This window comes from Hypomesus transpacificus, unplaced genomic scaffold (assembly GCF_021917145.1).
Source record: "Hypomesus transpacificus isolate Combined female unplaced genomic scaffold, fHypTra1 scaffold_351, whole genome shotgun sequence".
Classification (NCBI taxonomy): domain Eukaryota; kingdom Metazoa; phylum Chordata; class Actinopteri; order Osmeriformes; family Osmeridae; genus Hypomesus; species Hypomesus transpacificus.
This window is the reverse complement of record NW_025813875.1, coordinates 1-13,114: the sequence shown is the minus strand read 5'-3', so window position 1 is coordinate 13,114 and position 13,114 is coordinate 1. Positions and strand designations below refer to the sequence as shown.

The window sequence follows — 13,114 nt, the reverse complement described above, 5'->3', positions numbered from 1 at the left end:
CCGTAGCTTCTTCTGCATCCGGGTCAACAGAGGATGAGGACAAGCTATAGTCATACTCAGTCGTGGCTCCACTCGTGCCACTTGATACCGGTTCTTCTGGTGAAGATCTTTGGTCCTGGAGATTAGGGCTCTCACTGCCTGAGCTTGGCCCAGATGGAGCTCCATCGGATGGGCTGTCCTTGATAGTAGAGGCCTCCCAGACTTCCTGGATCTCCGTCAGAGGGATGGTGCCGTTGGGGAAGTGCTGTGGCTGGCACACAAAGCCATTGCCGCAATTGTAGGTGCAGGTGACTTGAGGCTCCGAACTGTACATTCGAAGTGAAGGATTATGGGGGATGTAGTTCAAGTCATCCACAGAAACAAACACAACCTGCCTGTCCTGTGGGTCATGCTGGTTGACCAGGAAGTGACCAGGATGAGGGCAGAACTGAAATGCATTCTGGGAGTTGGTGTTTTCAATTAGACCCGATAAAGGACAAGGGGGAAGGTATTCAGATGTGGCACAGAATGGCTCAGGTGCATCGTGGGAGATGTAGTCATCATGAACAACAGCTAGGGGTACATGGGTAAATGGCCGTCGCCATGCCAACGGAGCTCCGTGGGTGGTGCTGTTATGTGGTTGAGGAGGAGGGGGTCCTTCCAATGCCAGATAGCTGCCCTCTGAGTTTTCCTGTCTATAAATACTGAGAGGAGGAAGAGGAGGAGGCAGAGGAGGAAGATCAAACAGGAAGAAACGATCTGTCTGTCCGTGCTGGGAAGCAATGCTCCTGTGCTCGTGCAGAGCGTTCTTGTCACTGTTTTCTGTATCCGTCGCTCCGTCGCTATCATGAGGAACACTGTTGGTACACATGCCGGGTGTGGCTAACTGTGCACCTCGTGAAGGCGGAGGAGGTCTCAGGGCTCGTGGGGAAGAGCCTGGCAGGGTGGGACTGCAGGCCCAGGCTGTCCGGGGGGCAGCTGGGCTGGCCTGCACCATGTCTGCCTCCCGCTGCTGGGGTCCCTCCTGTGAGGAGGAGAGAGGGAGGGAGCAGAGTGAGGGTGCTGTTTCAGTGGGGTCTCGATCCACTATCGGAGGGAGGAGGGAATGGAGGAGGAGGGGATGGAGGAGGAGGGGATGGAGGAGGAGGGGATGGAGGAGGAGGGGATGGAGGAGGAGGGGATGGAGGAGGAGGGAATGGAGGAGGAGGGGATGGAGGAGGAGGGGATGGAGGAGGAGGGGATGGGGAAGATGAGGAGAAGAAACAAGATGAAGGTGAGGAGGAAGAAGAGGATAGGAGGAACAGTAGAGGAGAGAGATACTATCGTACTTGCGTCTCTTCCGGCGCAAGGAGATCGACAGGTTCTGGTTCTGAGGAGATGAGCGAGTTCAGGTAGCCTATGTTGAGTTCTGCTCCCACCTGAGGAAGGAAACAACGATGGGAACCGATATTTTCACACGTTGACACGATGATGAAGAAACAAACAGGTTAGATCTATCTTGCATGTTCACAGCAGGCTCCCGAGCAAGACTAGACTAAACTTGTCTCACGTCTGTGCTGTTGGAGAACAGTGAGAGCACAGTGTGAAGCGGAGCCACATTCCTTGTATGTGTAGGCTACAAACTTGGCCAATAAATATGATTCTGATTCCTGACATGGCTGAAGTGAAATGAAGACATGATGACATACCTCGGTCACAAACTCTCTCTGGCCACACAGTTCACCTAGGTACTCCAAAAACAGCCCGCTCTCCATTTCTTCTTCTTCATCTTTCTCTCCCCTGTCCTCCTTTTCCTCGTGCCCTTTGACCCCTGGCTTCTTCCTGGCTTCCAGGACCTCCATGATCTCCATGTATTCCGTGAGGGCCCTCTCCTCCAGAACCTTGACGTCTACCCTGCAGTTCCTCTGCCCGCCACCGCGGGGCGCCCTGCAACTGTTTCTACCTCTCAGGGTCTTGGCGTTGCCGTCTGGGATTCTCAGAGCGGCCGTCTTCGTGCCGTAGCCTGCGGGGAAAGACGGAGAGGGAGCGGGCGACAGAACGAGGGTGGATAGAGAGAGAGAAAAAGTAGTGAGAGAGGGAGAGAGAAAAGGTAGAGAGAGAGAGAGAGAGAGAGAGAGAGAGAGAGAGAGAGAGAGAAAAGGTAGAGAGAGAGAGAAAAGGTAGTGAAAGAGGGAGAGAGAAAGAGAGAAAAGGTAGAGAGAGAGAGAGAACATGCGGCGTGAGAGGGAAAGACAAAGCATGAGATCATTCTATTTCTCGCTGATTCTTAGACTGTGGTCACGGGTCGATTGTGGAATTATTTGGATATCGGGTGCCAGTGTCTAACTGTAACTATGTTGGTCATAGGTTAGACAGCGTGATACTGCGTCTGACCTTTGAACTCTGCCAGCTCTCCGCTCTGATCCTTCCCTGTCAATGAACTCTGCGTGACCTTTAACCTCTCTCTCAGCTCTTGCCATCGTTGCTGCGTCTTCTCAAACTCTAGGAATCTAGCGGTGGCGATGAACGCATACAAACACACACACAATGTTTTGAACCAAATCACTACATCCTGGTTTCATGGAAGACCATGAAATCTATACATCAGACTAGGAAGGTTAAAATAAACTTTTGGAAGGCCTCTGCTCTCAGTAGTGTTTTGCAGAGCAAAGCTTTGTGAAAAGGGTTTAACCTTATTACGTTCAGTCAGACAGTAGTGGACATGCTTGTTCCAGTGTGCAGAAAAACTCAATGTATTCAATGAAGGAATGAATGGCCTTCTGTTTTCTACTCTAAGTGAAGTTCTGCTAATGTCATTTCACAGTTAGACAGGCAGGTAACTTTCTGACTGAATCGTCCAACGAGAACATCGTTATTTTTTTTAATGGTAACCACAATGAAAAACTAATTATTCGCGTTCTTCAGCTTCACATGTTCACAAGTCATTTGTGAGAGTCAGCGGTGTTAGGTTTGACCCGTAGGTTTACATGTCTACGGCCCCTTTCCCCAGAATTGGATTAAGCTTATTCCTAAAGTAAGACAAACAATCTACATTGAAAACGTTTTCAGTCTAGGACTAGGTTTACTCCATGTCTGGGAAAGTGGGCCAGTGGGAGTCTGATGGCTGAGCGGTTAGGGCATCGGGCTAGTAAGGTGAAGGTTGCCAGTACGATTCCCGGCCGGGGAACGTGACGTTGTGTCCTTGGGCAAGACACTTCACCCTACTTGCCTCGGGGGGAATGGCCCTGTACTTACTGTAAGTCGCTCTGGATTAGAGCGTCTGCTAAATGACTAAATGCAAATGTAACTGGGCCCAAAATGTGACAGTCTAGTATGTTTTTGTAGTCTAAATACAAGAACCAGCCCTGGATCGATATACCTTAAGAGCTCTCAGGTGTGAGAGTGTTGCTTGAGAGCCAAGTGAGGAAGACAGAGCCTTACGTGTGAGCTGTCTGGTAGTACTCCATCCTGTCAAAGTTGGAGAGCTTCCTCCACTCCCCCACAGCCAGGTCCACCCCACAGAGGAGCGACAGGGAGGGAGCATCATGGCACAGCCTGCGAATCACCGGACTGTGGACACACACACACACTCAGTGGACTGTGGACACACACACACACACACTCAGTGGACTGTGGACACACACACACACACTCAGTTGACTGTGGACACACACACACACACAGTGGACTGTGGACACACACACACAGTGGACTGACCACAGTATTATTATACCAAGACAAACGAAAGACATAAATACAGTGACTTTTCATCAGACACCAATCAGGACTGGTTGCTAGGTGAGAGGGATACATTTGGCCACACAGTCACTGTACAGATACACTAACATGTAGTAACGTGTAGTACAGTAGCAGGTTTGATTTGCCTGGAGGGGACGAAAACCTAGGCCTTTGTGGGGCCACTGGGTTTCTAGGCATTTAGAAAAATGATGTGAAATAGAGACAAAAGTGATGAAGAAGGTTTGTCAGTTGCTTTCAAAATGGCGGCAGCAGACGGGAGTTGCGTCACTCACACAAAGAAGCAGGCCAAGGCCTCGGCGTCCACGGAGCTGTCGGCGTGGATGTGTCGGGCCACGCCCCGGTAGCTCTGCCATCGCCGGTACTGCTCAAACATGTCCTCAGAGAGACCCTGGAGGCTGGGAGGCTGGGGGTGGAGGCTGGGAGGGTGGAGGCTGGGAGGCTGGGGGTGGAGGCTGGGAGGGTGGAGGTGGAGGTGGGCAGGCTGGGGGTGGAGGCTGGGAGGGTGGAGGCTGGGAGGCTGGGGGTGGAGGTGGGCAGGCTGAGGAGGATGGGGCTGGAAGAGCTGGAGTTGAGGCTGGAGTTGGGGGTGGAGGTAGGGCTGGTGAGACTGGGGCAGTTGAAGCTGGGGCTGGAGGTGGAGGTGAGGGCGGAGTGGGGCCAAGCTGGGGCAGAGATCCAGGTCTGGGAGGGGACGGATGGACCTCAGCTTGACACTGAAAGAGGGAAACGACTGGAGGTCCAGGGGAGGAAACGGTACTGTTGGAGGGACAGAGAGACACACTGCAGGCTTGCCGGACGATGAGGAGGGAGACTGGCGAGGCTGCGAAGAACTCTTGACGCGTGGGCGTGGCTCTGTGTTTAGTAAGCGTGGGCCGTCACGTGTCAGATTATACGACCGCGCGAGTGCGTGTAATGGCCTGGGTGTCGTCTGGGCAACCGTTGTTACGTGCGACGGTGCGTGTGCCTCGGCGTGCTGCAGGTGTGTGTGTGGGGAGTCCGAGGGCAGATGCAGGTGTGTGTGTGGGGAGTCCGAGGGCAGTTGCAGGGGGAGGGGGAACAGCGTGGAGGCTTTTAGGATTCCTTCCTCCTGGCAGGCAGACTGCTGAGGCCACACACCTGGTTCTGATCCAGAAAGGCTTGGTCCCGGTCCAGAACATGAAACGAGAGCTGACCCAGGCTGGGAGGGCGGTCCTGGTGACGGGTTTCCCAGAACAGCCGAGTCATGATGGTGATTCGGTGGACTTGGTTCTGGACCAAATGCCTCTCGAGTGGTTAGAACCGGTTCCGGTCTTTCTTTAAGCTGAGGTGATTCTGGTGAGAGGTTTCGTACAGATCTTGTGGAGTCTGATTCCTCTGTGGGCTGAGTGTTAGCATCAGACACCAGGGTCAGTCGATGGGCAGGGGCTGCATGATCCGAAGGTACCTTAGTGGAGTCTGCAGACAAAGTTCCAGGTTCAGTCATTTGGCTTGGTTCAGTTGTACCTAGTTGCTTTAGGGGAATCTCTTTGGTGTCCCGGTCTGGTTCTGATGACGAGGCAAACCATGGCCAGCTGGAACCCAAATTAGAGTGACGAGCCAGGCCTTCACCTCTGGAGGGATGTTTTTCTGTTACCTGGCTCTGGGCCAGTCTGGGCTCAAGTCGTTCTGAGGCAGATGCTGGACTGTCACAGCCCCATACAGACTCTGCGTCAGACAGGGGACACTTCGCCTCTGGAAATTCTGTTGGTTCTTGGGCAGGTTCCAGGTTTTGTGGTGGGTCAGCTGGTTTACCTTCCACCTCAGAACTCTGGGCTGGTTCTGGATCTGGTGGTGAGTCTATCTGTGATCCGAGCTCATGATGGTTTGTACAGGGAGGGGGGAGAGGAGAAGGACAGGGATGGGGGAGAGGAGAAGGACAGGGAGGGGGGAGAGGAGAAGGACAAGGAGGAATGGATGACACACTCTCTCCTCCATCTTGATGAGGGGGGAGTTGAGGATGTTTTGCTAGAACTGAATCCATCCAGTGTGCGTCTTTTGTATCTGTTAAAAGATATCTAACATTTAACAATGTTTTTTATCTGGCCATTGATTAATAAGTAAAGGTGGAAATTATTGTTGGCCATCATTGTAAAGGCAAATTATGCTGTTGATTAAGAATATTCCACTCACCTGTATGGAACTTGTTAAAAGGAGATTTCAGCAAGCCTTCATCTCAGACATCAATTATTAAGCATTTTTTCATTAATTCTCTTTCGAAAGGAAACATTAATGTATTCTGATTCTATTTCATTCACTTCCTATCAAATGTTCGGTCAACAATCAAAATATTCCATACCAACCAGTTGTTATGATTCAATGCATGTCTTCTTTTGGTAAATTCTCTAAACGCTCTAAAATCACTGCGAATACAACTCCGTCTCCCGTGGTGCTTTGCACATGCATAACCTTCGTCTACGGATATCCGGTCACCCGCACTCGGCAAGGAAGAAGTTTGTCTGCACGTGTTACACAAAATCTTTCTTAAAATCTTCGGATTAACTCCCAAAGTAACCCAGTCTCTGTCGTTGTAATAGCTTCTGCTTTATATTTTTGTTAAAGTTGTTAAGACACAGTCTGCTTTATTTGCAAAGATGTTCCTGCAGTTCTACTTGAACGAGAATGGGGATAGAATCTACACTCTGAAGGTAGGCTATGTTTACCTCAGAATAACTCAGCCGTGTTGTCTAAAATGTTAGGCTACTTGTAACCACATTTTACATAGTTACCCTTTATTGTATGATGTGGGAAGTTTACATTCGGAAACCATTTAGCTAATTCGAATTTCACTTAAACAAGTTGAGTGAAAGGTAGCACTCTTAATTTGGCCTAGCCAGTAGCCTATAGCTATACCGACTCTGAACAGTTGCATGTTAAATTGTTAGTTAGTCCCTTATTTTTAAAACGTGCATGGTGGCGTTTTTGTATTGCAGACAACAAGTCGCTTTGGATAAAATCGTCTGCTAAATGAATATATGTAAATGTAACAAATCAGATTTATAGTAGAAAGATTGTCCCACGGATGGAATTACAGATGTAAAGACATTACACACAGACACAACAGAATTTATATAATTTAATAAAACATTAAATACTCCTTTGGTCTGTCCCCCCTCTGCTCTGACCCAACAGAAGTCGGACCCCACTGGGCAGCCCACTAGCTCCGCCCATCCGGCCCGCTTCTCCCCGGACGACAAGTTCTCCCGGCACCGCGTGACTATCAAGAAACGGTTCAATCTTCTCCTGACCCAGCAGCCCAGACCGATCCTGTGATCGCGAGACTAATGGACAGAGTTTATTAATGGACTTTTGATTAGCTATTGGTCGTTGTTGACGGACTACCTATTATTTTTCCCGCACTAATGTGCCTTTTGGGAAAGTAGTGGGATGGACGATCATTGGCGATGCAATAATTCTGTTGACATTTATTGGAGGATGGAGAAGTGCCACTCAATAGGCCCCCGAGACACCCGTTATCATTTCCCAATCAACCCTTGAACATTGCTTTTATTTTAGAAGGTGTAATTTGTTTATTTGTGCTTTTATACAACATTTACACGTGACAGAACATATTGACAACTTATTGTAATTACTTGAATACATCTTGGGGAATTTCTCATTTGTTTCCGAATATTACATTTGGTTTGGAATGAAATGAGCAATAAATAATTACAAAGAAAACGCCCGATCGCCTTTCCTTAACGTTTATGAACCTGTCTCTGGTAGACAAGTACATTATGTCCCATACTACATGTCAAAGAATTTGCACACTGACACGTATGCCGTATTCACACTCACGCAACTGTGATTAAATATATAAATAAAAAAACAAGTGTAGAGGAACTGAAAGCATGGGGGCGCGCGCGATTCCGTTCTTGGACAAAGTGCCGACAAGAGAAAGGATGAGATGAGAGCTCCGCATAAGGCATCTTCACTTTTAGAACGGCGCAACCGTAGGAATCTGAGGCACTGCATATGTGGTATGTGTTTATTATGGTGGACTATTTCATTTATCATTCGCCGTGGATTTCGTTTAAATAAGCGCGAGGTGTGCTTGAGTTGTCACATTTATCAGCATGGCTAACGGCTAACGCAACATAGCTAACGTTAGCCAGCGATGTATACTGTATAAGGACCTGGTTTTGGGCTTTTATACATACAAATGTCTCAGCGATTTCCCGAATGAACTATACTGTGCAGCTGAACAAACACTTAAATTGCTAGTTGGCTGTGTATTCTGTGTGCAGTTATTGAAGCCAGCAAGCTAATACGCCGTAGCTTGTTTACCGACGCATAACAGCTGCATGTTACAGACACGCCGCATTCTTTTGTCAACAAAACCATCAAAAGTACGCTTGTACCTTGTAGTGTATTTGCCCACTACGAATCTCAGGTTTTCTCAATATGATTTCTACTCTTGCGCTTTGGAAAAATTGTTATCATGATAACCGGTTCAGGCTTGAACCATAATTGGCTTAATGATAGCAGGGTAGCCTGTCTATGAGCTAGTCAACGGGATGGGGTAGAGCTACCTTCCTAGCAATGGAATTTCAAGCAGGTGGTTTATGTCAGTGACGGCACTCGCCATGTATGTTGACCTGAGACATGATAAGACCTGTCCAACGAGAACAAATGTTATCTTATCTAGCCTTGTCTGTCTTGCTTGGTTATCTAGCTACATACGGCTCACAGAAGCATCACCAGCTGTCAGTGTCCGAAACCTAAGAACTCTACAATGTTGGGTACATGTACCTAGCCAAGCTACCAAACGCTTTAAAAAAAAAATTACGAAATGAACATACAGACATTCGTATTGGAATGCAGTTGATTGATGGAAGTGAGTGATTCGAGTTAGTGGACTGACGATTGTCAACTTCACTGCTACAAACCACCCGGCGTCTGAACAAATTGCCACACCCCCTCACTCATGTCGGTGTTTAAAACAAGACAGGCAAGCTGTATGGCGCAATTTTGTTTTTTTTACGAAACTAAGCAAACATTTCCTCATTCCCTTTCTGTCAAAGACGGCAGTGAAAACAGAAAGAAGCATACAAAATCGCCTCCGCATGTGGAAAGCTCACTGATGCACTGAACCAACCGGTTGGAACCGCTCTGAAATAATAATTAAATTATAAGCCGCACTACTCTACTCAGTTTTTGAACTGAGTGAAAACGCTGTATGTGCCTGTGCTTGTCTGTTGACTTACCGGAGCACATTATGTTCACATCAGTTACTGTGTGTTCGGATCCTTACCCATTAATCAAAACAAAGCCTTTAGCAATACTTCACACCTTCAAGAAGCAGTGTGCTACACCATGTGACCTCAGATAGTTACCTTTCCTCAGTATGATGTAAGATCTATAAACGTTAAAATGGCGACTAGACAGTTTTATTATGATAAACGGGTCACATTATCAGTACTGCCCTTAATGAGGTTTATACCCTTTGAGTATTGCTCCAGGAAACCTTTACAACAAGTGTCTGATGCATGGCATTTCTTCTCTCCCCTCCTCTCTTTCAGTTACCTTACCTTACCTGTACACCTTTGTGGTTTGACCTCGTTTGTCACTGGCAAGACAGCACTCTCTCATAGGTTATCACGTCTTTAAAAGCGGCATATCACAGACAAGACGCAAGCCTAGTTTAACCTGGAATGTATGTGGACAGGGATAGGGGATATGTTACACAATAACTACCTGTTATTATAAGGCAGTTAGCAAAGCAACTGTTCACGTGTGAGAGTGCATCTCAAGCACCAGCACCAAAACCAGCTCTCTCTGATTCCTGCTCAACTGTATCCAAGGGAAAACATTGAATATATATATTTTAATCTCTACTTAATCTTTTCTTTATATGCGGTTTACAACTCAAGACAGCTAAAGTGTTTACGAGAATCGCAGTTTATGTAAAACTGCTAAATTGAAGACATCCTATCGTCAGACCGATACCCGACTATCTTAACCCCTCCTGTGATAATAGAAACCAGCTCAATTCAATGGATACGTGCAGACCACAGTCTAGCCACCTGCTCACAGCCACCTGAAAGTTAGCTACATTTAGCGCAAGCTAGCTAGCCAGCCCCCCCCCCCCCCCTCCATTCCTCCTAAAACTCCCGGAATCTCCCCCATCCTCGAGTCGTCATGGCGTCAGTGCGGTTCACCGTCACGCCCACCAAGGCGGAGGACCTACCAGGGCTCTCGGACACGTCACCTGACATCAGCTCCCGCTCAAGCGGGCGCGTTCGTTTCGGTTCCCGGGAGAGCGTCCACCGCAGTGACCCAATCAGCGATGGCTCAGGGGGCGGTGGGATGGGCGGGGCTGAGACTCCGGACTGCAGCAACACGGAGCAAGGTGATTATTCATAATAATTATGTGTTCATTCATGAATTCAATCATTCCATCAGTCAATCTTGTACACAGTAATTTATTAGGATTTTCCTTTCATCCAAATTTATACAGGTATGAATTTGAAACTTTTATGTGCTGTTAAATGCTCTACCACGTTATACACATAACGGTGGTGTCTTTGGTACAGAACTGACAGTTATGTTCGTAAACAGCAGTTATGGATAGAAACATAAGTCAGTTATGGAACTGTGCTACAGTTTGGACAGCGTCACGCATGATGTCTGAGATATTGATGGCTTTGCGACCAGTGGTTTGTCAATTCATAAGCCAAATGATCCTTAGCAGTTTGGTGTTGTGGAGCGACCAACTGCCAGTGACGTCGCCCCCTAGCGTTCGATTTGAGTTAAGCCGTGATGTTAAGTCTGTAAATACGATGTAATAAGCGCCGGTAGAACACGCACAGGCTCCAGGAATAGAACCAGCAAGATGATCTAGTTTCGGTTTTTGATGATCCTGTGATGCCGTGGTTTATTTACAGCAGTATTAGAGGAGCCAATATAGACAGTTTGCACACAAACACACACACACACACACACACACACACACACACACACCCAGAGAGTGTGTGGAGAAGATGATATGTATTGACAGGTCGGTCTGAGGCACGCACGCAGTGCGGTAGAGACAGGAGGCAGGAGAGTTATTTACAGAAAGGTCTAGCCGTTTCCGAGGTCGTTATTTCAGGCTCTTTTCCAACCAAGCAGTAATTGAATTTGACAGAATCATGACATAGAATGTAAGCAAACACACACACACACACACATATACACACACACACACTCACAGACCAAGGCCTAGAAAAACACACATTCCTGTGTTGTTTTCACATTTCTCTATTACTTTTAGCCTCAAACACAATGTCATGGTATCACTCACACAGACACACACACACACACACACACACACACACTTTGTCACTTGTTAACTGAGGTCATTTTATTAGTATAGGAGAGCAAAGGTAGAAACTAGCAAGGATTAGGGTTTATATGAACCCACTCCTCTAAGGCTTGCATGCCTGTATTACTGTGTAATACAGGCATGCGTATCAGTGTGTATCAGTGTGTGATCATGTGAATGCCTACAAGTGTGTCTTTGTCTTAGGACTGTGTCAGCATTTCTACTGCCACTTCTTCAGATTTTCATTTTGTGTCACCAGCATGTCAGTTTATGCTGCATGTTTTCCATGTTCTCTATGTTCTCCATGTTCTCTATGTTCTCCAGGGCCATCACAATAACATCTCATGTCCACTACATGTATTCTTTGTTGTGTGTATGTTTGTATATCATTTTATTCTACGTGAGTGTGTGTGTGTGTGCGTGTCAGTGAGGGAAAGGAACAGAGAGTGCTAACTCAGCTGGCTGTGCCTCTGCTCCCTTGCTGACTGAGGTGGAACAGGACTGGGAGGGTGGAGGGAGGGAGGGGGGGAGGGGGGGAAGTCTGGGTGGGTGGAGGAGTGCAGGTGTGGCCCTGCAGCTGCTGCCCTCAGGGCTTCGGCTCGCTGGGTTACTGTGACAGTGATGGCCTCCTGAAGAGGACTGCAGCACCGGGTGTGGCTTATTCAACATGTCTGACTACCTCTCTGTGTGTCTGTCTGTCTGTCTGTCTGTCTGTCTGTCTGTCTGTCTGTCTGTCTGTCGGTCTGACTGTCTGACTGTCTTTGTCTCTCTCTCTCTCTCTCTGTCTGTCTGTCTGTCTGTCTGTCTGTCTGTCTGTCTGTCTGTCTGTCTGTCTGTCTGTCTGTCTGTCTGTCTGTCTGTCGGTCTCTCTCTCTCTCTCTCTCTCTCTCTCTCTCTCTCTCTCTCTCTCTCTCTCTCTCTCTCTCTCTGTCTGACTACCTGTCTCTGTTTCTTTGTCTCTGTCTGTCTGTCTCTCTTTTTCTCTGTCTGTGTGTCTGGCCCTCTTCCTTATCTTTGGTTTAGGTTCAGGTCTTGGCGTGTGCTGTCTGTGACGTTGCTTGTAAGAGGGGCTATGCAAATATCATTTGATTTGATTTCCTCATGTATTCCCTCCCTCCCTCCCTCCAGCAGGTGATGGCAATTCCAAAGTGTCGAGCGTCTACATCAATAACACTCACGGGGTGGACGACGATGATTTCTACGACAGGAACTTGGCGTTGTTTGAGGTTAGAGCCACAGGACAGAGACGGCAGGGCTGATGTATGCAGGCTACAGGAACACTTATGACTCACCATCTCACCTCCCTCCCTCCCTCCAGGAGGAGATGGACACCAGGCCCAAGGTGTCGTCCCTGCTGAGCCGCCTGGCCAACTACACCAACCTCATGCAGGGAGCCAGGGAGCACGAGGAGGAAGAAGGCATCGGGGAGAAGAGGAAACCCAGGAAGGTACACACACACACACAGCTACACACACACAGCTACACACACACACAGCTACACAGGCATGCTCTCTCTTCCTCCTTCCCTTCGATTCGCTCATTCATGTAGAACACACAACCACACGTGTGTATTGCTGACATATTTCTTATTTCTTCCTTTGTATGCATTTGTGGTCGTCTGTGTGTGTGTGTCCGTGTGTGTGTCCAGTCCCCCCAGATGGGGACCTTCATGGGGGTGTACCTGCCCTGCCTGCAGAACATCTTCGGGGTCATCCTGTTCCTGAGGCTCACCTGGGTGGTGGGCACGGCTGGCGTGCTGCAGGCCCTCTGCATCGTCTTCATCTGCTGCTGCTGTGTGAGTCCTCTCTCTCTCACACTCACTCACACACACTCACACTCTCTGTCTCTGTCTCTGTCTCTGTCTCTGTCTCTGTCTCTACCTCTCTGTCTCTCTCTCTCTCTCTCTCTCTCTCTCTCTCTCTCTCTGTGTCAGGGTTTTTTCTTCCAGGCGATACTAACTGGTGTGTTTGTCCTTCCTCTCCTCTCTGTCCAGACGTTGCTTACTGCTATATCAATGAGTGCCATCGCCACCAACGGAGTCGTCCCAGGTATTCCCCCCCTTCATCCTCCTCTCAT

General features: G+C 48.3%; 1 protein-coding gene across 2 annotated transcripts; it reads left to right on the top strand.

Annotated features, from left to right (window-relative positions):
- The first annotated feature begins 6,136 nt into the window (after positions 1 to 6,136).
- nop10 (NOP10 ribonucleoprotein homolog (yeast)) lies at positions 6,137 to 7,413 on the top strand. 2 transcript variants are annotated; one of them, XM_047016345.1, is made up of 3 exons: positions 6,147 to 6,242; positions 6,327 to 6,380; positions 6,865 to 7,413. In XM_047016345.1, exons 2-3 carry the CDS (start codon positions 6,327 to 6,329, stop codon positions 7,003 to 7,005), a joined length of 195 nt encoding a protein of 64 aa, XP_046872301.1. In that variant the 5' UTR covers positions 6,147 to 6,242; the 3' UTR covers positions 7,006 to 7,413. The 2 variants fall into 2 exon arrangements, with proteins under 2 accessions (XP_046872300.1, XP_046872301.1); XM_047016344.1 differs by having other exon boundaries at positions 6,137 to 6,380.
- The last annotated feature ends 5,701 nt before the right edge of the window (positions 7,414 to 13,114 follow it).